The 25,326-nt window shown below is 51.9% G+C and overlaps 1 protein-coding gene across 3 annotated transcripts in view; it reads left to right on the forward strand.

Moving 5' to 3' along the window:
• The window catches only part of Mvb12b (multivesicular body subunit 12B), a 164,512-nt gene that overhangs the window by 94,530 nt on the left and 44,656 nt on the right, over positions 1-25,326 (forward strand). For all 3 annotated transcript variants that reach the window (XM_026386449.2, XM_026386450.2, XM_026386451.2), the window contains exon 7: positions 3,050-3,144. In XM_026386449.2, the coding sequence (XP_026242234.1) occupies positions 3,050-3,144 (95 nt within the window). The remainder of the gene's footprint in view (positions 1-3,049; positions 3,145-25,326) is intronic.

Genomic DNA, 25,326 nt, shown 5'->3' on the forward strand with positions numbered 1-25,326 from the left:
TCAGCCTGAAACGTGAATTTTCTTTTAACTTCCCACCCCCCTCCCAACAGCACATCGTCTGTGATATAAACAGAAACTGCCCCTCCCCTGAATACCTGCTGCTCTGCCCTGGTTTCCACAGCAAAGGTGGGTGGGAGTGGGGTGCCCTGCAGACACCCCTCGGGTCCAGTGAGGAAAACAAACAGAGCTAACACAGCTCACCACAGGGACCAGGGCCTCAGTGGACTGAGTTCACCCCTAATTTGGTCAACAAATGTCTAATAGGCGTCCCCTGTGTGGAGAATGGTCCTAGAAAGTGGAGACCTAGCCCTCTCGTTGAGGAGGATCCAGTGGTAAGAGAGGACACCCAGCACCAGTGCAGCCCGAGACAAGCCCGGAAAAGGCTCTTAGCAGAGAGAGGGCTGGGGGGTCCTGAAGGACGAAGGGGTCTGGAGAGTAGGGAGGAAGAAGGACCAGCATGGGCACGGAGTCAGGCCCAGGCTTGAGGAGCCAGGGCCTTCAGAGGCCTCCAGGACTCCCCAGCTGCTGGCGGAGGTGGCTGTGGTGGGACGGCTGTGCGTTGGACCTGTGGACGTGGGCTGTGAGCGCACCAGGACCCTTGCAGACGGCAGCCTTTGGAAGGCAGGAGGAGGAGGGAGGGCCCAGCGGACTTGTCTTCAAGTGCAAGGGGAACGGGCCCAGTCAGGAGCGTGCAGGGTGGGCAGCCAAGCTGTTCCCACGCCCCAGAGGCCAGGAGGTTCAGATGCCAAGCTCCTCTTTGGATGGGCAGCCAAAGAGCCAGGCTCCATGATTCTCTAGAATGCACCTCTTTTTAAGTCCAGTTTGTCACAGAATTGCCACAAAACTATCCCCTTAGGGGTCTGTGGCAGGTCATTTTGACAGTGATTCAGGCTCTGCACAAGTTCCCCGACAGTCAGCTTCAGCTTGTTCCTGTCCCCGTCCACCTGGAGTCTCGGTCTAGTTCTTCATGGTTCCACTAGAGGTGAACTTTACAGCTGTCATTTGGCCCTTGTCACAGCTCTGCTTAAAAATGCTTCAGGATAAAGTCCAGGCTGTGGGGCCCCGTGCTCCACCCTGGCCAGCTTGGTCCCTCCAGCTCTTCCCACTGGCCAATGTCCTCATCCTCCCAGATACCTGCAGAGCCTGGGGTGCACGGCCTCCTCCACGTTGCCCCAGACTCTTCAGGTCCCCACTTCAGCCCAAGTCCTGGCAGAAGCCTTCCCGAACCACCGCCTGCCTCCCCAGCCCCACCATCTTCCTGCTTCCACACAAGCTCACGCTTGGAAGCAGGCGTTCACATCACTTTATGAACAACTCTGGGCCCCCCTTCTTCTGGCTCTGCTAAGTCCCCACACTTCTGTGTCCATGCATCTGACCCTGGTGGTCAGGCTGGCCCTTTCTGGCCTCCTTGCCACCATCCGGGTTCACACGTCTTCCCAAGTTCTACGGGGACTGCCTGCTCCTGGGCCTCCCTCTCGCCCTGGAGCGTCGCTGCACCCCCGGGCTGTGGCCCTCGGAGGCCAGGTGCACCTTTTTAGGACTATAAAGCTTAGAAATCAGAGCATCTGGCAGCCCAGTTCTCCCCAGCTCCTGCCCATTCCCGCATTGGTCCAGGGGATGCAGTAGCAGTGTGCACCCTGGGCCCGTGTCTCGGGCATGACATCTGTTGTCATGAAGGGCCCACGCTGGCTTCTCTTCTGTGGCCACCTGGGGAGCCACTGAGTCGCCCATGGTTCCATTTTGTACTGTGCCTGCTCCTCGGCTAGTGCCCCATAACTGCCCACCAGGGCCTTGTGAGGCACCATGGAGAACATATGATGTCCACGTCCCTGCCAGCCAGCACCTGGCGACACCCTGCAGCGCCACCTTTGCCATTCCCTCAGCCATGGCCGCAGGCAGCGCTTCATTCCCCCGTGAAGCTCCAACAGACTACTCACCACCTTCTGCCGCACTTCTGACCCTCCAGGTTCCCAGCCCTGACACACTTTGAAGTCTGGGCCAGGGCCTGTTAGAAATGGGTTCCTGCTCTGTAGCCCAACAGGCCACTGAACCAGGCACCTTAGGGCCAGGCCTGTGCATCTCTCTTGTTAGCTCGTCCCCAGAGACCTGACACCTTCATCTGTGTGCCACTCTGATGAGTGGCAGAGGTTGGGAACCTCTATCCCAGGGATAAAACCTAGACCCCTTATGTGGCACTTGGCGTCCATTCCAGGCCACCCCCACCCCACTTTCTATGCCATGCTCCGGGGACTGCTGAGCCCTGCATGCCCCCACAGCCATTCCTCCCGAGGTCTGGGTGGATGCGTCTCCCTGACCTGCAGGGTTTTGAGCTTGCTCCACTGCCACACGTGGCCTTCCAGCCCTGAGGTGGCTCGCGGCCCCACCTCGGGAGCACTTCCTGTGGTCTGAGTGCTCAGCTTAGTGCTCATCAGGTGCTTCCACGGACAACACCTGAACCACGCAAGACAGCAGTGGCCCAGGCAGAGGTGCTTTCCTGAGCACCTACTGTGTGCTTCACCTGCAGGGGCCCCAGACCCAGCTGACCAGAGCAGAGTGCTTTCCTGATGGCAGAGGTCCCTGGTCCCTGAGCTCACCTGGGAATAACACCTGGCACCTTCACCTCCGAGTGCTTCTTCACGTGCCATGGCCCTCCCCACCTCGAGGCAAATGTGGAAGCCACAGGGTGGACACTGAGCAGGCCGGGCTCGTGTCCAGAGCTGGTGTCTTGGTGCCACTGTTGCATTTGCCCAGCACGCAGAGGCCCGGGTCAGACTGCCGCCTCCACAGAGTGCCTGGGACACGCCTGGGAGTCGTTCCCTCCCTTGGGTGCCCTGTGCAGTGCGGGGAAGGAGGCTGTTGGTGTCTGGAAGCCTCTGGATCCTTGGGGGGAGGCCTGGAGGCTGGTGGGGAAGTGGAGGAGGAAGAGGCTGGCCCACGCACGCTCCCCTGCGGGTGTGCAGGACCCTGGCGACAGCTCTGGGGGTGAGTGGGAGCCTTGGGGACGTTCCAGGCTCCAGTAACCGCCTCTCTCCCCTCTGCCTCTTTCCAGGCACATCTCTCTAACGCTCCCCGCCACCTTCCGAGGCAGGAACAGCAGCCGGACGGACTATGAGTACCAGCACTCCAACTTGTATGCCATATCAGGTACGTGGGGTCTGTGTCCGGTGGCATCTGCCCTGCGGGGACCCCGCCTCCCCTTGCCTTTGTGTTACTGCGGCACTTACAGAGATGGAGAGGCCAAGTGCTCAGCAGGCTTTGAAACTAATGATGGAAAACAGCGTGTGGGGTTCGCAGGCTGGAAGGGAGGGTCAGAGAACACCCTCCCCTGCTGGGCCCCGTCTCCCACCGGATGGGGAGCAGTGCCAAGCTGAGTAGTGGGGCCAGCACCCTCCGCTCGTGTCTCACAGCCAGACTGTGTCCCAAGGCGGCACCGGCCGTCTCCCCTACGCGCCCAGAGTGTGAGTCCATGATTTCTCAACCCAGCCTTGAAACTGACAGTGTCACCTTGGCAGGAGCCTCATCATTCCTGGTCCCCCTCCTCGCCTCCACCCGGAGGGACAGTTTACCAGGCTTGTTTCAGGTGTGGGCGTCCTTGTCCCTGGGCAGTGTAGGCCACTTGCCAAGAGCCCAGGAAACCACACTTGTCTCTGATTGTCCGGGGCCGCCAGTCGGTGTTTGTGTATAAGGGGGAAGTGGTAAATCGGTGCCACTTACCCGCGCACGCCCTTAATGGTGAGTGACGTTTTGAACGCGGGAACATGGCATTCATTCATGTACCATAATGAATCGGTTATTTAAAAGGTAATCTTTTTTCTAAAAATTGCAACTTCAGGTTACTAAACAGATGAAATAGAACAATGGCATAATTCTTGTCAGTATTAGTTTCTCTCGTTATGATCACTCCCTAATAGGTTTGGAAGTATAAGCAAAAGCCAGTTGTTCCATTTCCGGGCTGCTCTCCTGCTGGGAAGGGGAGGACAGGGGTGTTCTCAGCCCCCGCCCTGGCTCCACGCCAGGAGCCAGGCTCTCCCGGGGAAAAGGCGCGTGTTTGTCTAAGTGCAGCTTCTCCAGGGAGTTCTTTTATGCAGTGGCTATTTCGCCAGAGTCGACAGGGAGCAGAACAAGTGTGGAAAGATAACCTATTTTGTAGAAAAGCTGAATATGTCCCCAGATGTTTAGTGGCAGAGTGGCATGTAACAGGCCCAGGAAATCCAGCAGGCAGGGCTGGTTGCAGTGCAGGCAAGGACAGCCATCAAACAGATGACTTTTCGCCTGCAGCCTCTGCTCTCTTTCCAGTGCAGTGTTGGGCTGCACCCACCTTCCCCGCATCCTCCGACGGCTTTCCCAGCTATTGGGGTTTCTGCGGCAAAGAGCCGGGAGTGAAATCTCTGGTTTGGCAGGACTCTTGCTGCCTGCCTCTGGACCGCTGCTTCCTCGCCTTGCGGTTGATGAGGTGTTGTCCAGGTGCGTTTCAGCTGTTAGTGTAGCAATACCAAGGTAACTGCCTCAAGACACAGGGGAAGCCATTCAGAAACTTCCTGTTCTATTTATGTGAGTGGCAGTCAATGGGATTTTATCTTCCAGAGGCAGTTAGGGTCCCAGCCCACGTCAGGGGCAGCTCAGACTGCCTCCGAGGCTCTGCCAGGGCCCAGGGCTGCTTTGTAGTGATGCTGCCAGAAATACCCCGCAGGACCCACCGGCTCCACACGGCCTGCAAGCTCAGCACTGGACAACCAGGGCGCGACTGGGAAGCCTGCCCACCCAGCCCCTGGCAGCCGGCCTGTGCATGGTTCTGGCTAGAAGGGAGCAGAGACCACCCCCTCTCCCCACCTCAAAGAGGGTCTGGTGCCAAGTGGCACATCTCCATTTGGTATTACAAAGTTGAGGTTTGCAACAGTTTATTCCAAAACAGTTCCGGCAGAGTGTGCCCCAGGTCCTAGCCCCTGCCCGGCGCTGGCGCCTTCATGGCTGGAGTCTCGCTGCTGATGAAGTGAATCATCAAGCGCTTCTTCCAGAGCGACCCTGGCACATGTTCACTGCACACTCCTGGCCCCAAGCCCTTGCTGCAACCTCTGGGACACCGTGTTCCTCCTGAGGACCTCTGGTTAGTGCTCCCTAGTTTGTGGTCCCTTCCTAGGGAAAGTAGATCTCAAAACAATGGAATTAGAAATTTGAAGAGCAGTCCATATTTAACGCATAGGGATGGGCTTTTACTTTTAGTTATTGTCTCAATGGCGTGCCTGTTAATGAACTCATTTTCCTGGACCTTGTGCTGAGACAGGCCTCCTGCGCTATACCTGCGAGGCAGAGCCACTGCTCTGGGCTGCTGGAGGCACCGGCAGACCTGACACGCAGCTCTGTCCCCGGCACACGAGGCGCCCGTGAAATGTGTGTGGAAGAAAGGAGTTAACCTAGCATCTGCCTTGCCAGGAACACCCTCCAGGACCCTGGGGCAGGTGATCACCCTGATTGGCCTCCTCAATCCCCAGAGCCTGGGGCCACACCCTTCCTTCCGGAAGCAGCCCCTTCTGTCTCCGAGACCCTTGCTCCTCAAGCTCCTCTGTCTCCTGCTCTCACAGCCACTCAGCAGCTTGGGGCACTCTGCGTTCCATCGGCCAAGTTTGTCAGCTGGTCTCCACAGTGGAGCAGATGTTTCTCTTGTCCACAGAAGAGGGGAGGGACTTGCATGGGCCCAGTGCTGGAATCCTGAGACGCCCATGTCCCTCGCCCTGCCAATTCGTTCCCCAGTCAGAATGGCCACGGAGGAGACCTTTGGTCCTCACGCTTCCTCTTCTAGGAGTCTCTTCTAGAAAATGCTTACAGATGTGCAGACAGACTTATCCAGAGGGTAAGCACGACTGCCTTTGAAAACCACAGCTCCAAAAGAGGGATGGAGGCAGGTGCTGAAGCGTAAGTGCCAGCCAGTGGCCTTCACTTCCCCGCTGTCCAGAGGGGGACGGCTTAGTTGGGAAGGTGAGGGGGAACGGCAGCGACTAGCCAGCGTGTTCAGGTGATTTCGTGTGAAATGTGCACGTCTGAAGGTCTTAGAGGCCCACGCCCAGGGAGGTGGGGTCTGCCCGACTCTCCAGTCCTGTCTTCTTCCCCAGCTTTCTGGCCATTTCCCATTTTCCTGTAATAGCGTTTGTCACTGTTGTAATAAGACACAGACCTGGCGTTAATGTGGCGTCTTCTCGGTAAACCCCAGGGGCCCCTACAGATCACCCAGGTTTTTCCGAGTGCTCACAAGCTGCCTGGCTTGCACTGTGCTTTCAGGGCTTACTGGAAATCGCTTCCAGACCACAGATCAATAACTTTCTTGTCCTGCCTTGAGAATATAATTGCGCTTGTCGTCCTGTCCCCTGAGCCCTGCTCAGCGAGCCTCTTCCACGCTCCCTGGCTCCTACTTTCACCCTCACGTCCCACTGGCCAGCAGCTGGTGGAGCCGTCACCCCAACTCTGTTCTTGAGTCCAGGTCAGTTCCCACGTCACCGCTCGTTGGTTTGGAGGTGGCCTTCATAGAGAAGGAGCTGGGAGGGAAGTGGCAGCTCCAGGCTTGATTCAGGCCGTCCCTTTGTGTTCAGTGGCAGCCAGCCTCAGCCTGGGGCCACCTCCCTCTCATAGCCTTCCCTGGGATCTGCACTTTGTAAATAGTCCAGAAAAGGGGAATCATGTTTAGTGGAGTGTGAAAATGACACAAAATCCAGATCAAGTTCTTTTGGCGCCCAGCCGTACCTGGTTGTCTCTGGTGCTCCCACATGGCCCCCAAACTCAGGCCCCGTCTGCAGCACCTGCCTGACGGGGGTCCCGGGGGCGCGCTGCTCCTTGTCTTTTTTCCTATCTGAACTCCTCTGGGAAAGCACCCGTGTTCCCTGTTCTCCCTTTTGGTGAGTGGTGGCTTGTGCTTCCCAGGCTCCTGTGCTGTCCCTCTCCAGTGGCCCTGTGGTCCTGGGGGTTCAGACGTGCCTGAGGTCTGCCTCTGGGGGCCCTCCACAGCGCTCCTGTCCAGCCTGCCCACAGACGTCCTCCTCAGTCTCTTCCCGCCTGCCGCTGTCCTCTAAGAGCGTCTCCCCTTCCTGAAGCCTTCCGTCTTAGTCCCCATGCCCAGCCTCCCTTGCTCCCCGGACAGTGCACCTTCACTCGTGTCTGTTTCACCTGGTCCTGAAGGATCTGCAGCAGCCCCTCAGACACAGAGCAGAGCGGGAAGGGACGCCAGACGCGAGAGTCACTGGCAGCGGGACAGAAGCAGACGCAGCTGTGCCAGGGCTCAGGATTTGGTCCTGAGCCGGAAGCCGTGTCCCTTCCGAGTGGTCCCAGGCTCAGTGCCGAAGACCACACGGAGCCCGGGCAAGGCCTCTGCCGCCAGCTGTGTCTGTTATTTTCAGACAGACCCTCCTCAGCTCCGCCCTTGCTGCACCACACTCCCCGTGAGCGGTGACCCTGTAGATGCGTCTTAACCCAGTCCCCGCACCGCCTGGCGCTGTCTGTGGGGAGGGTCCTGTCAAGAGCCATGGCAGAATTCCAACACGGCCCAGTGGCAGTGACCCTGAGTTTGGCAAAGACAGACTGTGTCTCGGGGGGCACTCAGGTTGAAGTGACCCTAAGTGACCCTAGGGTGTCCGAAAGTTGAGTAAAGGGCTGTAAGGGGACCAGAGGCCTCGGGATGCGGGAGGGACGGGCGTTGCACCCACACCTGCCAAGCATCTGGCCACTTCCTGAGGCTGGGCAGGAGAGGAGGCTCCGCATGCCCCTCCCAACCCAGGCATGCCTCCCTCCCCTCGGTCCCTGGCAGCCTTTGCTCAGGTGTGAGACACCAGAGGCCGGGAAGCCACATGCGCTGCCCTCCATCGTTGCCGCTGTTGTAGACCACCGGTTTCTCTCCAAGAATGGAGGTTTTCCTAACCACAAAAAACTTACATTTCTCCCTTTAAAAAAAAAAAAAAGTGGCATGGTGGTGTAAGACAGGAAAATCGAGCAGATGCCACTAAAACCGGCGTGCAGTAAGACCGAGGCTCCCAGACCCCCTGCACCCAGGACACAGTGCGGTGCAGACTGCCAAGGCCCGGCGGTGCTGGACGGGCCAGGGCGCTTCTCTGAGCAGTTGGGAGGCTGTGGGGCTCCTCGCGTGCCACCGGCGTGCCACTTGAGAACGTGAATGGAACGCCCAGTCGAGTGTCCAGGCGCTCGCGGCCAGTGGGCTAGGACCCGCGGCGCTAGTCTTTTTCTCTTTGCTAGAGAAGCCCCTTATCACCCCACAGCCGTTCCCCTTAAAATCCAGCCCCCTTTCAAGACCTTTGACACCAGGAAGGTTGAGTGTGGTCAGCCGGCGGCCAGCATCCCTCTCGTCGGGGCCGAGGGGGATTTGATCTGCAGAGCCGTGGACAAGATGTGCAGCTCTGACGTCGGACAGGAGGGCACGAGGCAATTAAAAATAATTAATGATTTCTGAGAATCAGCCTCCTGCATGCAGTTTTAATCTAGTCCTCATTTAAATTGGAAGATGGACATTTAATTATCAGCATTGTGAAATTCGTGATTTATATATTTCATCCCATTGGATAAAACTCCTGTCCCTAGCTCTTCATCTCCCGATGCAGCAGATCTGAGCTCCTTACGGTGGGGTCTGAAAACCCACCTGCTGCAGACCCCACGGTGCAGACACGATTCCTTTCACATGTGGTTACTTGAGACCTGTCTCTAGATGAGGGGACAATCTAAAATAAACATCAACCCTTCATGACTGAGGAGCCCTGTGGGGTGGGGAGTGGGGGCTAGAAGATGCCCCCACCTGTGAGGGGCACAGCCACAGCCCTGGATGTTCACCATCTCGTGCTGCAAGATTCGCACCGGGTTCCGAGCATGCCCGCTGCAGGCCTCCTCTTCCCGTGGGGTGGGCGTCAGCTCGAGCAAGGAAAAGAGCCGCTGCGTCCTGTGGTGGCGCCTGAGTGACAACGCCTGAGTGACGGCTGCCTCTGCATTCGCGGGTCTCCGTGGCCTTTGTCTTTGGTGACGTGTTCTCGTGGCCTGCTGTGGCTTTGGATTCCAGGCCTCTGCTTCCCTTTTCTTCCTTCACTGGGATTTCTCAGAGCTGCCTGGGGTAGGTTGTGGGCAGGGGGATGCTCCAGAGGGTGACGAAGGTCCCAGCAAGGGACATCAGCTTGGCAGAGCCACAGATAGTCACATATGGGGAAATTCCTGAACGAGTGAAAAATACTCCTGATCGTGGTGCTCACATCAAGGGAGCCAAGTCACCGCAGAGGCTGATAAATCTCTATCATCACCTGTAACAGCCGCTGCTTCCCTGTCCATCCATCTGCCCCGGCCCTGACTGACAACGAGACCGCGTATAAAGGGAAATACAGTGAGGACAGAAGAAACGCGTGGGAGTGGGGGGGCTCCGTCGCAGGCACGCCTGTGCGTCCTGATGTAGAGGTGCGGCTGACAGGTGGCCAGGTTTGCTCTGCACACAGCCATGTGTGCGCTGTCAGGCGCACGCACGCTGCCTTGTTTCGATTGATGAATTGCCTGCTTTCTTGATTAAACCTTCCGTCACTTAAGAAACAAAAAGCCTGTGTTTAGATGGCAGAGTGGGACATGTCAAAAAAATCTGTCTCCTTTACCTTTGTGCAGATGTTGGGCACAGACTGTAACATGTATTATTAAAATGAATGTGGCATTTACTGTGCATTATTCCTTTCCTGGGAGAAAGGACTGTAAATTATATGCTAATAATAAGCTTTAACCCTTTCGAAATGCAAAAGATTTAAGAGTGCAAATATTCATGTAGGCCCGGCTAATTGGATGTGCTTTTATACATCCTCCGCGGTGGCGGTGTCACCGGAGTTAATGAACGGCGCGTGCGGGCAGACGCACGGGGCACTCGGGAGCCCTCGCCTCGGAGGGTTTCTGCTTCCAGTGCCTCTGCCGGATGTCACAGGGAAAGGCCCAAAGGCCCTGCACAGAGCTCTGGCCGTCCCCACAGCAAGTCCTGTGGAGCCACCCGTGTCCCCCTCTCCGCCCTCCGGTGGTGTTTCTGCTCAGGCCAGACCACGTGCCTCCCTGGCTCTCCTCCTTCACCAGGTTTCCCCAGCCTACGTCCAGGCACCAGGGGACAGAGCTGCCTCTCAAAGCTCAGCTTGGCTTTTGCTCTTCAGATCAAAGCTTCATGACCCCACGCCCCGGCCCATGACCTGCCTGGCGATGTCTGTGACCTGTGACCCTTCCCCTGCGTCCCACGGAGCCATCTCACCTTTGTGTCTGCACATCTGTGCCAGGCACTGCAGTGGTCCCCCCAAGGCCTCTGTCCCCATCTGTGAAGGCCAGAACTCGGACTGCCCTCCACAGGCCCTCTGTTCCCCTGGGGCCGCTGCTCTTCCTGGTCCACCACTCTACTGGTGCTGGGGGACCTCCCTGTGAGCACATGGAGCCAGGCGAGACCCCACTGAGAGAGGACAGAGACAGCCTTCCGTCCCTTTGAAGTGAGCAGGATGTAAATAAACAAGGGCCAGAAGAAAGCAAGGCTCTTCATTCTCCACCCATTCCTCAGACCCTGAGAGCGGCTGTGTGCCAGGCTCCGTGCCTCTGAGCTAAACAGAAGCCTGTTGAAAGGGCTATCATGTGACTGGTGGGATACGGGGGTCAGAAGCACAGATTCCAGTCTTGGCCCTGACACATACTGATCATCATCCAGAGCTGCTGCGAGTAGCTGCCCGGATTGTGCACTGCACAACACATGTGAATGGCAGCCCCTGGAGCCATGTATTTGCTACCTTGGACAAGCCCTGTTTTGGGCCAGCTCATATTCTTCTTTATACCTGTAACAGAACGCAGTAACTGCCTGCTGCTCCCCTGCATTGTTGCGAGGACCGGGGTGTGTGAGGACGTTCTGTGAGCCAGGGGGCTGCAGTAGTGTCACTTCCCTCCGCATTCACCTCCCCTGCAGGGGTGCAGTCCGTAGAGCGACCCAAAGATTGGTCGAGAATGATCACTCGGGCTCCCTGGCTCGCGCCCAGCAAGGTCGCCTTCTTAGCCTCGTGCTTCCTTATATAACTTTGATATATAAGATGCCTTCCCCGAGCACTCGGGGAAAATTTCTTCCTCAGTCCAGAGAAACTTGCAATAAAAGGCTCTCTGGCGTGGTTCGGCGCGCACCCCTGGCAGCCGAGACCGCCTGTCACGCGTCATCACTTAGGAGTGGGCTATTTTCAGTGGCAAGCAGCCCACGAGCCCTTTCTCGGGGAGGTGACGGCACGGCCACTCAGGAGGGAGAGGCCAGCCTCGGTAGCCGCGTCCACTCTGCGGGGCCGGGGCTGCTGCAGGTTTCCTGTCTGCTGCCCCTGTGCACAGAGGGGAGAGCAAGACTTTCCAGTTTCGTCATCGTGAAAAAATGTTATTAGGTGGCAGATACTTCAGTGCCCTGTGCCTCCTCCTCTGTTTGGCTCCTGAGTGTGGCGCGGCGCAGGCAGCCCGGGTTCATGGGCCTCAGCCCTGCTTCAGCCTGGGCCGGTGCCAGGGCCTGGGTGCGCGGCAGGAGCCAGGTTAGCTGGTCGGGAGAAGTGAGTGAAGTCAGGCTCAGGGCCCTGCCTGTCGGGGTCTCCACTCTCACGTCCCCTCAGTCACACTGCAGTGACAACACTAGCTGTCATAGCCACAGCAGTCCAGCTAGCACTGACTGAGGACACCCTGTGTGGGTCTGCCTTGTCCGGGCTCCAGGCTGCAGGCCTCGCAGCTGAAGGTGGCTAGACGTGGCCCTAAACCTCGAGCTGCCGGGGAAGGAAGCGCTCTCGGACACCTTCCCCCTGGGTGTTCATCTTCCCTGTCTGGTTCTCAGCAGGAACATGCCCCGTTCCCCCTCATGGTTCCCTTCCGCGTAGGTGGCACCATCAGACCTGGGGAAAGCGCTGAGGACACAGGAGAACGCTTGGTCCTGCTCTTCATTTGCCTCCGCACTTCTTCAGAGGTCTGCTGTGGAGGGAGGAGGTGGTGGGTTTACCAGACACCCCTGCCCGGGGCAGCTTGTGTCCACTCAGCCCGTTTCTTTGTCTCTTTCTCACAATAATAAACTAGGGGCTGCACGGGGGGAAATGGTACAATTAAGGCAACTTCTTTCATTTGAGCACATGGAGGGAGCTGAAGTTGGTTTTGCTTTATTAAAATGGATCACGTTAATTGGATTGATTTATTTACTAATGCCTGGCTGCCCCCCACCCCTGCCGTGTATGTGCTGGATACACACGTCCACGCGTCTTGTCATTAGTCCCAACGTGTCGAGGGTGAGAAGACCCTTTGCAGGTGGGAGGAAGGTCCTGAGAGGCTGCAGACGCCCATGTTGCAGCGCAGGGTGGAGCCACGCACCGTCTTGGACCCCAGACCCTAACTCCAGACCACCCAGCCCCCGCCATGCCGAAAATGGGGAAGGACACAGGCCTACTGGCCATGTTGGGTCTCAAGGTTATTTGAAGTCTCAGGTGGCCCAGGACCGTCGTCTCTGGGATCTCCTTGGAGTGAGGCCAGGGCGCTGGGCTGAGTAGGACCCCAGGCGTGGAGTCATCACGGAGGGCAGGCAGGGCGCGCGGGCCTCTGGCCTCGGTGACCTCAGGCAGGCAGGAGCCTTTCCATGCCTTGGGCTTCCCGTCCGTGAAGTGACACATGGTGGATTACAGCTGTTCCAGGTGCCACACTACGTGCTAGGGGCATGTCCCCATGTTGGTCACTGTCTGCAGCCCCTCCCCAAGCCTTCTCGGAGACTTTCTCACCAGGAAAGGGGTTCTGCTGGCCCCCACCAGTCCTCAGGGGTAGGCCAGTCCTCCTGTTGCAGACCACTGGGGATCTGGACACCAGATGGCCCCCTTTCCGAGGTCTTCTCCAGGCCCTCTAGTGGTGATGAGTAGCCCAAGGCCACCATGTCACTTTCGGAGACTGAACCACTAGTGTTCCTCTCCCCCACTCCAGCTCTCCTGTGCCACATTCCCTTGAGCAGGGCTCCCATTTGAAGCGATAGCCATCCCAGTGCCACCTGCCTCCCTGCTTTGAAGCTTCAGCCTCCAGGTTGGGTCTCCAAAGAGCCAGCCTCTGCTGACACCAAGCCCAGGAATGCTGGAGCCTCCCCGGCCTGTGCACGCCAGCCAGCTCTCAGGAACGGCCCAGCCCATGACGCCCTGCTTCAGCCTCGCGAGTGGAAGCAGGTCCTGAGACCCCAGTTAGCACTTAGTCCCTGAGGGCTCTGCGGTGTGGGGATGTGGGCATTGGCAGGACCTGGGGAGGAGCCTGGTGGCTGCCAGGGGTGGAGATGAGATCCAGAGTCACCCTTCACTGTCACTCAACATGAGCACCTCCCTTCCATGTCATAATAAGTGCGTTTAACATCTGGCAGGACAAAGGAGGTTGGGATCCACTTAGAACAGAGAAGCCACCTCTCCTGCATGGACAGAGTCCCTGAGTCCATCCCCTGACCCTCATTGGTCTTGGTGTCTTGAACACCAAATGCTTTCTTCCCTCTCTTCAGTAATGGTCAATGGCAATCCTAAATCTATTTATGTTTTATTTTAAAGAGAAACTTCAGTTTTCCAGCCTGTAGTTCAAATGGAATAACTTATGCCGAGTCCGGAGAGCACGCTCCTTGGGCTCAGATTTGTCTCACGGTTGTCTGAGAGATGAGTGATGCGGAAGCCCCTCAAGGTGAGACCCTGCCGTAGAGCGCTTTCTCACACCTGAGTTGCTTTATGGCTTGAGTGGTCTCATGATCCCCCGCAAGGCAGCACCCATAACTTTGAATGAGAGGGTACAGCTTGCCTGGTTGGACCTCAGCACTGCTCCTGGTGACACTCAGAGGTGTCTTTAATTGCTTGTTACCCAGAGGCAATAAATGCACCTGTCTTTCTGTCCTTTGCCTTGCATCTACCTAAAATATGCCCTTTGCTTGCAAAATGCCCCTTCGCCCCTGTGAGAAGGCGCCCTGGCGAAAGAAGCCCCATCTTGGTCAGAGTTCGGGGTTCGATGAGGGAATGTCGATGAGGATGCTCATTCACTGGCACGTGCCTGGTGCCCAGCCCAGGGCCTGGCATACAGCAGGTGCTCAGTACTGGTGTTGGATGGGTTCTGGGGAGGAGCTGGTCTTGGCCCCGGCCCAGCCCTCTCGTGTGTGCCGCCCCTGCTGCAGACGGCTTCCGGAAGAGTCACTGCACTTCCTCGTGTAATTTTGAGTCACATTTTTCTCTTCTGACTTTTGAGGGTGAGAGATATGTGCATGAGTTGCCAGCACTGCAGGGACACTTCTCATGCTCCCAGGAAGCACTGACGTCATCTCCCACAAGCACACCTAAGAACACGGTCAGCCAGGGCAGCCCTCGCTCCAGCAGCTGCCACTGGGAGCTCCCTGGAGGGGACCTTCTGCCACGTGAAGCAAGGCCAGCCCTCCCTGCTAATCAGAACTCAGGAACTGCTTGAGGTGTTGGTCTGCAGCAGCAAAAACCGCCTCAGGTTTAAGCCTGCCTCAATTTTCTCTTTCCGTTTTCACCAAATTAGCTCTGGTCTGAGGCTGCTGGTCCTGGTGCTGCTCAGCCCTCTCTGTGACTTTTCTCTCTCCTCTGCCTCTTGTCCTGTTCTCTTGGGTTTACAGTTGTTGCCTTCCCAATCTCTCCCCTCCCCAGACCCTCTGACAGAAGAAAAATCATAACAACAAAAAAAGGTCCGTTTCCTTGCTGCAGAACCGTGCACACCAGGTGAGCGTGTCCTGCCACAGCCCCTCTCCCTGAGCTGGAGCGCACTGCCAGGCCAGCAGCCCTCCAGGCTCAAGAACACAGGGCACGCACACTGCGGGTCCTTCCCAAGTGTCTGTGCTCAGGATCGGGAGTAGACTGAGCATCTTCCTCAGATGTCCTGTCTGGTGAGAGCCACCACCACTGTTCAGCGAGAGGCTACCGATGCTGAAGGATTGCTCATTTCTTCAGGCTCCATTTTTTCAAAAAGATATTGTACCTTTTATTTGGACTTAATGAGGACAGACATTTTAATCAGAGGTTAGTCATTTATTTTTGCAAACGATTGTTTTGATTCATCATTTTTGCAGATAATTAAATGGTTCAGTTGGCACAGTGTGTCTACTTTATTAAAACAGGTAATTTTGGGGGGGAAAAGAGATGCTATTTTTTGGATCACTGCACAAGAATTGCTTTTATCTTCATCTTTGAGCATAGTTTCCAGTTGTTTTGCAGAAAGCTCCCCCATGGGCCCTTGGTGTCTGGTCTGGCCTGGAGGGGCTTGCCCATCCCTGATTGGGACCTTGGCTGCTCCGCCCTTTGAAAGGCAAGCTGCAGATCAAATTCTGCGCTGTTCCCTTTCCAGCTCAGGTCTTAATTGGATCGGGGAAAGAGCCTACAAGTTATGAACTTTGCAGAGCAGCAGTTCTTCTGCTAAAAACAGATTAATTGTAGCCCTCGCTGTGGGAGGAGTTTAGAAGTCAATTACTGCTTGTCCTATTATAATTTACACACCAAGGATTTGGAAAAGTCTGTCACTTAGTGTAAAAATGAAAAGGTTACGTGTACCGTTGGCGTCCACCTCTGACTTCCCATTTGTAACTGCTTCTGCTACATGTGTTTGTGTGTGTGCAACTGGTAGCTGCAGAGCTGTGGGGAGCTACAGCTGCCAGCAAGAGTCCTGGGAAGAATGACCTTTGAGATGTGGTCCTTCAGGTCCATGATGGCTTAAAGTACAGCCCTTTGTCTGGCAGCCTGGCCCACTTGGGTGCCTGCAGAGCCCAAGGAACGCCCCACTTAGGGGGTCATGAGCCAGGAATGGAATGGCCCTTCAGGGGTCAATTTTTTGAAAAACAAATTGCTCACGACATTTGCTTTCTTTGATTTTTCCATGTTTGTGTCCTGAATCCGTTAATCCACTCATTAAAAGGATTTATTTTAGATGGACCAATTAAAACTTTGGACGCTAATATTTTGCTGAGCAGTGCAGATCTCTGAAAGCACAATTTATAACCTGGCTTCTGCCCTTTTCTGCGGAGCACTGTCTTGGAGCTCTGTAACCTCGGTGCTCGGAGGAGTACAGAAATTGCCGTTCTTTGTCCTCCGGGGCTGAGCGGCGGTGGGACTGGGCGCTGGAGCCTTCCCGTTGCTGGGAGGTGAACCTGCAGGTCTGGCAAGTCCAGCCAGCCCAGCCCAGGAGCCTCGCACTGTTATTTGTTTGCTTGCAGAAACCCTGTAGTTTAATTTTTTTTAATAGGAAGCTGCTGTGTAGTTTGGATATTTAAACAGTTATTAACCGAATGACAATTAACAGATTGCATAGACAGATTTTCTTTTGAAAACCTCTGAAATTGAGTACAGTTTGCAAAACTATCGCGGCATAGTAATGACAATGAATTTTGATTTCCCGGAACTGATATTAGACTCCTTATTAAACTATGTGCATCTGCTTTTAATTTACTCCAAATAATTGGAAAATGCAATGAAGCTTTCCAATTAAAGCACGGCTTTATGCTGTTTAATAATACCCCCATAATATTATAGCTTATGAAGTGACAGGTGAGTTGGTGTATGAATAAAACATAAAGGCAGCAATAAGGGACAGAAAACCGGAGACAGTTGTGGGGATTTTAAATGCTGGATGTAATTTGCATATATTAATCTCTTCTTTTCAGCCTTATCAGGCGTTCTTCAGTATTTGAAGTTAAAATAGCGTTGACAGGCGGGAGTGCGCGTAGTTTTTTCAAGGATTTATTACTTGTATAATTTCTGATCTTTAATAAGCAGATATGACTGATCCTCCTAGTTCTATAGAAATCGGTTAATTGTTCCAGATGGCGTGTACTGATTATGCAAAATTACTTTTCACACCATTTTTTTTGTGATGGAGTTTGGAGTAAAATTAAATTTTTTATAGCCTTCTTATCATGCTGTTTTACAGTGGTTTTTCTACAGAAGTTGAATTTAATCTACTATATTACATTGACCAGCACAGTTATTCTAATGTAGCATTTTGTGATTTGACAAAGAATAATAGAACACATTGCTCATTGTTCATTACTATGTCCCTAATAAAAAGGAGCTCCTGTGTATAGCACATAGGCTGTTATTTATAAAGAATGCCTAATTCGTACAGTTAAAAATGCAAAATTGTATCATGAAGTAGTTCCTTTTGGGGAGAGAATATCTAGAAAGAGCAAATAGAAATGGGCTTGTCACTACCAATTTTACACGCTAAAGGAGGAGTCGCCTTTCAATGACCAGTGTGTTTAAACTGTGTTGCTTTCTTCTTTGAAGGAAGAAAGAGACCTGGGTAATCTCATTCTATTAAAAGAGGCGTCACGGGTTGACTGGCCTAGATTTACATAATCCCAAAGTCTTTCATAATTGAATAGTATGTAGGAGAGGTGGCTACACTTTGGTATAAAGTACCAAGGAGAAAAGTCTAAAAAACCCAGTGATAATTGGTCTCAAATGTTTTCCAAGTGTCAGTTTATTACCAGGCACCTCGTGCTTATCAGACCCGTGTCCAGGCTGTGCATGATCCCTGGTGACACTCAGGTAGTCCCATCCTTGTGCAGCCCCTTGGAGCACCTTCTCTGTCCAGTTCAGCCAGCAGTGAGGTCCCGAGTCTTCTGCAGACACAGCACAGGACTGAGGCCACTGCTTCTGTGCAGGAGTGGATGCAGCTTGGCCCCTTGGAGGATTGTCCCCCAGAGCAGCAACTAGGTGGGTGGAGGCAGAAGAGTTCTCTCTTGCATCAAAACTCTGGTTTTGTTGGGGCTGGGGATGCAGCTCGGTGGCAGAGTGCTTGGCTAGCATGCATGAAGCCCTAGCATTGCAAAGAAAAAAATATATATACAATTTGGGCATGTAGGTTTGAAATATAGCAGAAAAATATCCGGAAAAATATAACCTTATGTATTTCATCTGAAGTTGGACTTGCTTTCAGGAGACCCCATGTGTCTGTGCAGAGAGTCTCACCAGGCTCTCACTGGCTCAGGATACACATTCCTGTTTTCCGCAGAGCAGAGCCCCGTATGCAGAGAGCACCTCTCTGCAGCCCACCTCCTGCTCCCAGTAGCTCCCATCCTGCCTCCAGCATTCTGCAGGCCTCAGGATGCCTCCTTGTTTGAACAGCCTTGAGGAGGATTTGGATGTGGTTAAGGAGTCTAAATCCCCTTGGCCCCAGGAGAGTCAAACTTTTTTTTTTTTTTTAATTCTTCACCAGCAGCACTGACTGCTGTTCGTACAGGGGGCCCTGGAGTGGAAATAGGACTGACTGACACCTCTGAGGCAGGCTCTGGGGAACAAAGACAAGTAGAAGGTCACAGACCTTACAGCTTGGAGTGCCTGTTGTCCCCGTCCCCTGGGCTGGGGCCCAGTGCAGGGCAGGCTAGTTGCTGGCAGGGTGTCAGGCACCCAGATGTGGCTGCTGGCTGAGTTACATGCCCTGCACCATGTTGAGCTGCGTGGCCTTCAGAGTTGTGGTGGAATGCCACTGTGTTGCCTGGTCAGATCTGGAGGGGGTTCAGTGGTGAGGCGAGGTGTCCTTGGCTGCCATGGTACTGGAATGGCTGAGGAGACCATGCTGACGGGCTTGGGGTGCTGCGCCAGCAGAATTCTGCCTTCGCCTCCCTCCGGCCTGCTCCAGAACTCGAAACCTTCCTAATATACTCTTTTGTCAACTCCAAATGTATTTTTGTGAAAAGGAAAACTATGTGAAAAAGAGGATGCATAAATCAGACATGATTAAAAATATTTGTTCTAATGCAGTGATAATTTGGTAGTAATGCTTTCATCAGGGTAGCTTAAGGCTGCATTAAGTGGACAGACTTTATATGGCTTCTCTAATTTTAATCTTCAAAATGCTATCTAATGTCTCATTAAGACTTGCATATAATGTATCTTAAGTACAGTCATTAAATATAGTTTAGGGAGATTTATGTTCAGATATTGCTTAAAGATGTTTTAATAGGCCCATTTGCTCTGATGATATTAATGAGCTCTTAATCCAGATGAAGCTTCTCAAACTAGTGGTAAAGACTCCCAGCCCGAACACAACAACTCGGAATTAGTGCCTGGTTTGGACAAGTGCCCGGAGGTGAGTCCTGGAGTCTGGAGTTTCTGAAAAGGGCTGTCCATGATGTGGTCTGCCCACTGACCCCCTCGGACTCCATTCTTCCACCAGCCCGAGAATGGTGCCCCAAGCTTGCATAGGCCATGTGCTAACTTGGCCAGCCCTTTCCTCTCCAAGGTCATTTTAGGGATGGGATGTCCATGGCAGTGTCACCAGGGGCCACTAGGGGTTAAAGAAGGCTGTTATGGCTCCAGGAGGGAGCATCTGCCAGGTAGGGATGTGCACAGCTCTGCTCACGGAGAGTGGGAAGGTCACCGCAAAGGTCACCTGGGTGTGCTTCCATCCTCCAGGCGTTTGGCGAGGCTGAAATATATGAGATGAAGTACCCATGCTAATTCAAAATCAGAAAGGAAACAAGCCTGCAGGGAGTCTCTGTCCCACATGCACGTGCACAGTGGTTCCCAGGACCCACTTTTAGATGTTTAGCAAAAAAAAGTCTCTGAGTTGATATTTCCCTTTCTTTCAGAGAAATATTGAAAAACATATTTTTGGGTTTCAATTATTTTAAGGGGGGAAGAACCTATGAGTTCAGAGACTTTTCTAATTACTAAATTGGTTTGTTATAAAAAGATAATAGCAAATTTCTTCTCTTCATAATTGGACGTTTCTTCCCTGTAGGCTGATGCCGGCACAGCCCGTGCATGCACAATAAGTTGTGCGTTTGAAAAGCCATAACTAGCTAATAACAGCCACAGTGTCATCAGAGAGTAATGGTGTGCTGATTAGCATAATTAATGACAAATGGTGGTGCAGAATTGGTGGATTGGTTTATCGGATGATGAATGCGGCGAAGCCGGGCTGCGGCTGCCAACTAGGCCTCGCTGGCTGTCAGCCCTTCTGCTCTAGCCGAGGCGGCCCTCATTAGTCACGATGGGAGGTGCCAGTTTGTGTTCTGTTTGGAGCACAGAAAACTTAATAACGCAAACGGATGTGGCTCTCCCTTTCTCCTCTGTATTTACTCACAAAAATCTCTCCTCCCTTGTTCGCACTGTGGCTGGAGCATTAAGACAACTGTTTCAAGATCTCTCCTGCTGCCCTAGAGGGAAGCAAAAAGTGGCGTTCTGGAGAGCTTGGGCCAGTGCTCCTGTGACCAGGAGCCTCGCTCCCGTGAACACATCCTTTTATCTGTGTGTTTATAAGGGGAGAGAGCTGAACTCAAGAAGCTATACATTCTGTCCCCAAATAAGACTCGCACATTTATCTTGGACTTGATTAATCAGACCTAATTTGCATTCGCAAATGAGACTGATAAAAATGGATTTACCTTTTAACCTTTAGAGGAGGAAAAGTATTTCTCTGCAAGATTTCTGGAGCTACCGTTCCTTAACCGATAAGAAGCAACTCTTTTATCAATAAAGATGAAAATCCTTAATTTGCATTAGTGAATGAGACTAATTATTATATAGTTAATTAGCATCTGGAAATGAGGATTATCTTAATTACAAAGCACAATTTCCCTAATAGCTACAAAACTGTAAGTTTGATCCGTGTGGAAATTGGTAACTATTATTATGTAATTAGTGATAACATTAATAGTACAGAATATTTAGACATGATTTGCATATGCAAATGTAATTTACCTGAGCCAAACAAGTGGACCATTATTGATCAGAGCATGGAAGTTCTAGGTAGCCGAATGGTACCTATTAGGCCAGATACCTGAAGTAGGTGGAGTTGGCAAACACTGCCTGTACCTTGGAGGTCAGATGGACTTTGCTAAGGAGATGCGTGGCCGGAGCATCCAGCTCAGGGAGGTGGCTCCTAGGCTCGTGTCTCCCTGCCTCTCACTATCCCAGCGCCCCTCTGTGTGCTTCCCCTGTGCATTTCAGCTATTCCCAACTTCAGATGTCTTAAAATTGGCAAGTACTTTATAGCAGTGATATGCACATGAGCACAGTCTGTGATGCAGCTCTCGGTTCTTGGAGATTCAGGTCTGAATTTTGTCCACTTGGCCCTCAAAGATCCTCCCTTCAGAGATGGTTCTTTGTCATCATCTTCCCTGACCCTCATCTCTTTCCCACCTTGAGCTGTGGCCGTTTCCCAAAGGTGTGTATTTTAGGACAGGGGGGTGATTTTAGAGTGCACAGAGATGGCCTTTTTAATCTTTTATTTTTACTTTATAATAGCACACAATGGATATCGTCATTCAAAATAAGATAGGTATATTAATCATTCTTTGCTGGGTCATGCTGCAGCAACAAACAATCCCTAAATTGCAGTAACTTACAATAGCGCCATGTAGCATGCTCACTCAAATTACAAGTTGGTGACTGTGGGTTGGCTGTGGACCCCACTCCATGTGTCTTCTCATTTGGGGGCCCACGATGATGCAATTTGCTGTTCTCAGAGTGGAGGGAAAGGGCAGGCAACATGGAAGAGCAGCAAGTGGCTGTCGGCATCTGGCCAGTTGCAGTCTTTCCTGGAGTCAGAGCCCAGGGATTTGGGCAGGTGTTCCAGCGCAGTGGAATTAGCACTGCTCTCCAGTGTTAAAGGCTTGTTTTGATCAAACTTGAGACCTTCAAGTTTTAGTCCATTTGACCTTCCAGACTTGAGACGGTGGCTTCCTTCCTCTGGAATTTGGTTTTCCTAGCAGCAAATAGAGCTGTTAGACCAGGTGGTGCTTCTTGTTGCTGTGCCCTGCCTGTACCCCTCAGCACCCCCGTTGAGAGCCAGGCACCTGCAGGAGCTGGAACAGGGTGCTCCAGGAGTTCTGCCTCAGGGATGGTGGCCTGAGGTGCCAACTAGAGTGACTTGCCTGACATTTCCTGTGACAGCCTAATAAAGTCTGTTGCTGGACAGAACAGCTCATTGATAGATTTTTCTTTCTTTTTTTTTTTTTTTTTTTTTGGTTAAATCAAAACCAGATGTAAACCATTTTCTTTTTTGAATTATGAAAGCAATGTGTTCATTGTAGCAAAATTAGAAAATGCATAAGAGCATGAGGAAGAAATTAAATACCACTCATAATCCCATCACCCGGGGACGCAAGTGTGTTAGGGTCTCTCCTTTCTCAACATTTTTCCTAGACCATATATTTACATGCAAAAGTATATTCCTAATTGTCCATTCTGGATTTTTTTTAAAGTCCAATTTATTGAGGTTTAATTGACATACACATCAAAAAATCTGAATATGTAACACAAACCCCACTATTATGTATAATTGTAGAACACCAGTAAAAGATAAGTGAATCCACCTTTCTGGAAAATGTCAAACCACATGACAGCTGCCTCCAGGAGCAAGACCTGGAATGTCCCTGTCACCCCTGAAGTTCACTTGCACCCACTCCTGAGCATTTTCCAGCCCCTCGGCCTCTCCCTGGCAACCCACCCATCCCCTGTCACTGAACAGGGCTATAGGGTGTGGCTTGGTCTGTCCTCAGCCTGATCTGTGAGACCCTCCGTGGTCACCCATGTCAGTGACTGGCTCCTTTCAGTTGGCCGAGCCCGTCCTGTCTTGAGACAGTTTGTGCACTCAGCACCGACTCAGTCCTCGGGGTGCTGTGCACCGTTGCACAGTGCTCCTGGGACAGTGTGCTCTGTCCCACTGTCTGCTACATCTTCGCCCACATCTGTCCACTTGCACGTGGATCCTTTTCTTGAGATTTGTGACAGTTTGGAAAAAACCCACAGATGAACCTGACGGCTTCAAGCTATAGAGGACAATTAAGGAAACTCTCTGTCATGACTGCGGAAACAGGGGTTGGATCACCTGAACCAACGCATATGATGGGCTCTCTCACTAAGGACCCCTGAAGGGCTCCTCACTGACCGCCAGGGTTGGCAGGTGGGGAGGGCTGCTGCTGTTTCCATCTCCCTGGGGCTTGCTGCCCTACCCAGTGCCCCCTGCTCTGCCCAGCGGCCCCTGGGCAGCGAGGCCCTTGCCGTCCTGTCCTGCCCTTGACCTAGGGTTCTGCTTCCTTTGTGCTTTGTGTCTTTGCTGTCACCCTGTGGAAAACCTCCTCTATCTCGCAGTAGTAGTTCTGGTGCCGCCTTCTTTTTTCAACATTTAAGTCTAAATTTTTCTGTTCTTCTGTCTATGACGTAAGAATCCACGTTCTTCCCGTCCTCGGACCCAGTCTGAGTCTCAGCCACACTTACTACAGCCCCTCCCCCCCTCCTCCTCCTCCTTCCCCCCCCCCCCTCTGAAAAGCAGTCTTATCATAAGCTCTTACTGTGGACTGTGATGTGTTTTGTGGCCTGTGTTCTCTGTTCCATTGACTTGAACACATATTTTAATGGGGGAATCACACTTTTAATTATTATGAGTGTGTGTAAGATTTCCTGTCTTACTATTTTTGTAGTTGTTTTTCAACATGTTCCTAATAGTTATAGCTCAATATTTTTATTACCCAGATGAAATATAGAATCTCTTGAATTTCCAAGGAAAATACTTTCAAGATTTTTATTGGAAAAAAAAACACACTGAAGTTATAAATTAATTTAGAAAGAATGGTCTTCTTTAAAATACTTGATCTTTTCATCCAGCAATATAATGTGATTCTCCCTTCATCCAAATGTCTTTTTATATTATTTAGTAAAGTATCACAGTTTTTCTTGTTTGGGCAGGGAAGGGTACTGACTGAACCCAGGGCCTTAACCACTGAGCTACATTCCCAGCCCCTTTTTATTTTTTAGTTTGAGACAGGGTCTCATTGAATTGCTTAGGGCCTCACTAAGTTGCTGAGGCTGGCTTTGAACTTGAAATCCTCCTGCCTCAGCCTCCTGAGCTGTTGGAATTACAGGCTTGGCCACTTGCCCAGCCAGTTTTCCTTGTCTCCTACCTTAGGTTTTTTGTTTTATTTTTGTTTTTTTTAAGAGAGAGAGAGAGAGAGAATTTTAATATTTATTTTTAGTTTTTCGGCGGACACAACATCTTTGTTTGTATGTGGTGCTGAGGATCGAACCCGGGCCGCACGCATGCCAGGCGAGCGCGCTACCGCTTGAGCCACATCCCCAGCCCCTTAGGTTTTAATTTTAGTTGTTGCTTTGTCCTTTGGGCTGTAACTGATGGTTGCTTATACATATATATTTTAAACCCTTGGTTTTGAGTACTTACTTTGTAACTGGACACTCTCTGTGTTTTTCATTTCCAGTAGCTTCCAAACTGTTTTATCGAGGTTTTCTTGATAGACTACAATATCATCTGCAAGCGTAGCTAATCTTGTGTCCGTGACAACTTTCCTGCTTGTTCCTTTTCTTGCTCTGTCTTGATGACCACCGTTGCTGACCACAGTCAGGAACTCACCCTGCTCCCCGGCTCCTGGCTGTGGCCAGGTCCAGTCTGACGCAGGCTGTTGATTTGGGAGTGTTTGATCACATTAAAGCAATGATCCTTCATGCCTGTTTCCTGGGGGAGGTTTCTTTACTTAAATTCAGGTGCTAACTTGAATTTCATATTTTAAACACTTTCAGAAACTGTTAATACAGTATTGTATGTTTTTTCTCATTAACCTATGGATACCACTTTGTTTTTATGACTTATCACTGAGAACATCACTGTTATGTTTCCAAAGTACATCTTGCTTTGGTATGATGCATTATTCTTTAAATATAGTACTATATCTGAGCTGCTAAAATTTAAGATTTTATCATTTATGGATGTGAAATTAGACAAAATATAGTTTTGCAAGTGTTCTAGGACTCTTGAGTTACTTCTTTTCAAACCTAAAAATATTTCTAAAATACTCTGTGTCTTCTCCTCTGGGATTGGGAATGAAGGAAGTGACCCATAGGAACTCAGTTGCCCTGGAGTAATGTAGGGAAGCCAGGCATCTGGGGCGGAGGAGATCACTTTCAGGGTCTTTCATGATGTTTTTTCGGGCTTTCTGCCTTTTCTTGAGTCAATTTTGTCATTCATATTTTTTGTAGAGGAAAAAAATCACCCAAAATTTAATGTTACAAATTTGGGCCTGAGATTATTATTATTTTAAAATTAATAAACCTGTGATCATCTGTGTTCCTGATACTTTCCCCGTTTTTCTTGGTTATCCTGCTAGGGATTTATTTCTGCTTATTTTTTTTATCACATATCTCACCATTGGGCTTGCTTTGTATCTCATTACCTTTATCTGTTTGGGTTCTTCTTCTTCTTTCTTTTGGCTCAGTTTGCTGTTTTACGTACGTCCTGGGTGGAATCGTCGTCTCATTGGCTTGCAGGGTTAGGGATGGAACCAGGGCCTCGCACTTGTTACGCAAGGACTCACCACTGTGC

Source organism: Urocitellus parryii, chromosome 4 (genome assembly GCF_045843805.1).
Source record: "Urocitellus parryii isolate mUroPar1 chromosome 4, mUroPar1.hap1, whole genome shotgun sequence".
In the NCBI taxonomy this organism is placed as follows: Eukaryota; Metazoa; Chordata; class Mammalia; order Rodentia; family Sciuridae; genus Urocitellus; species Urocitellus parryii.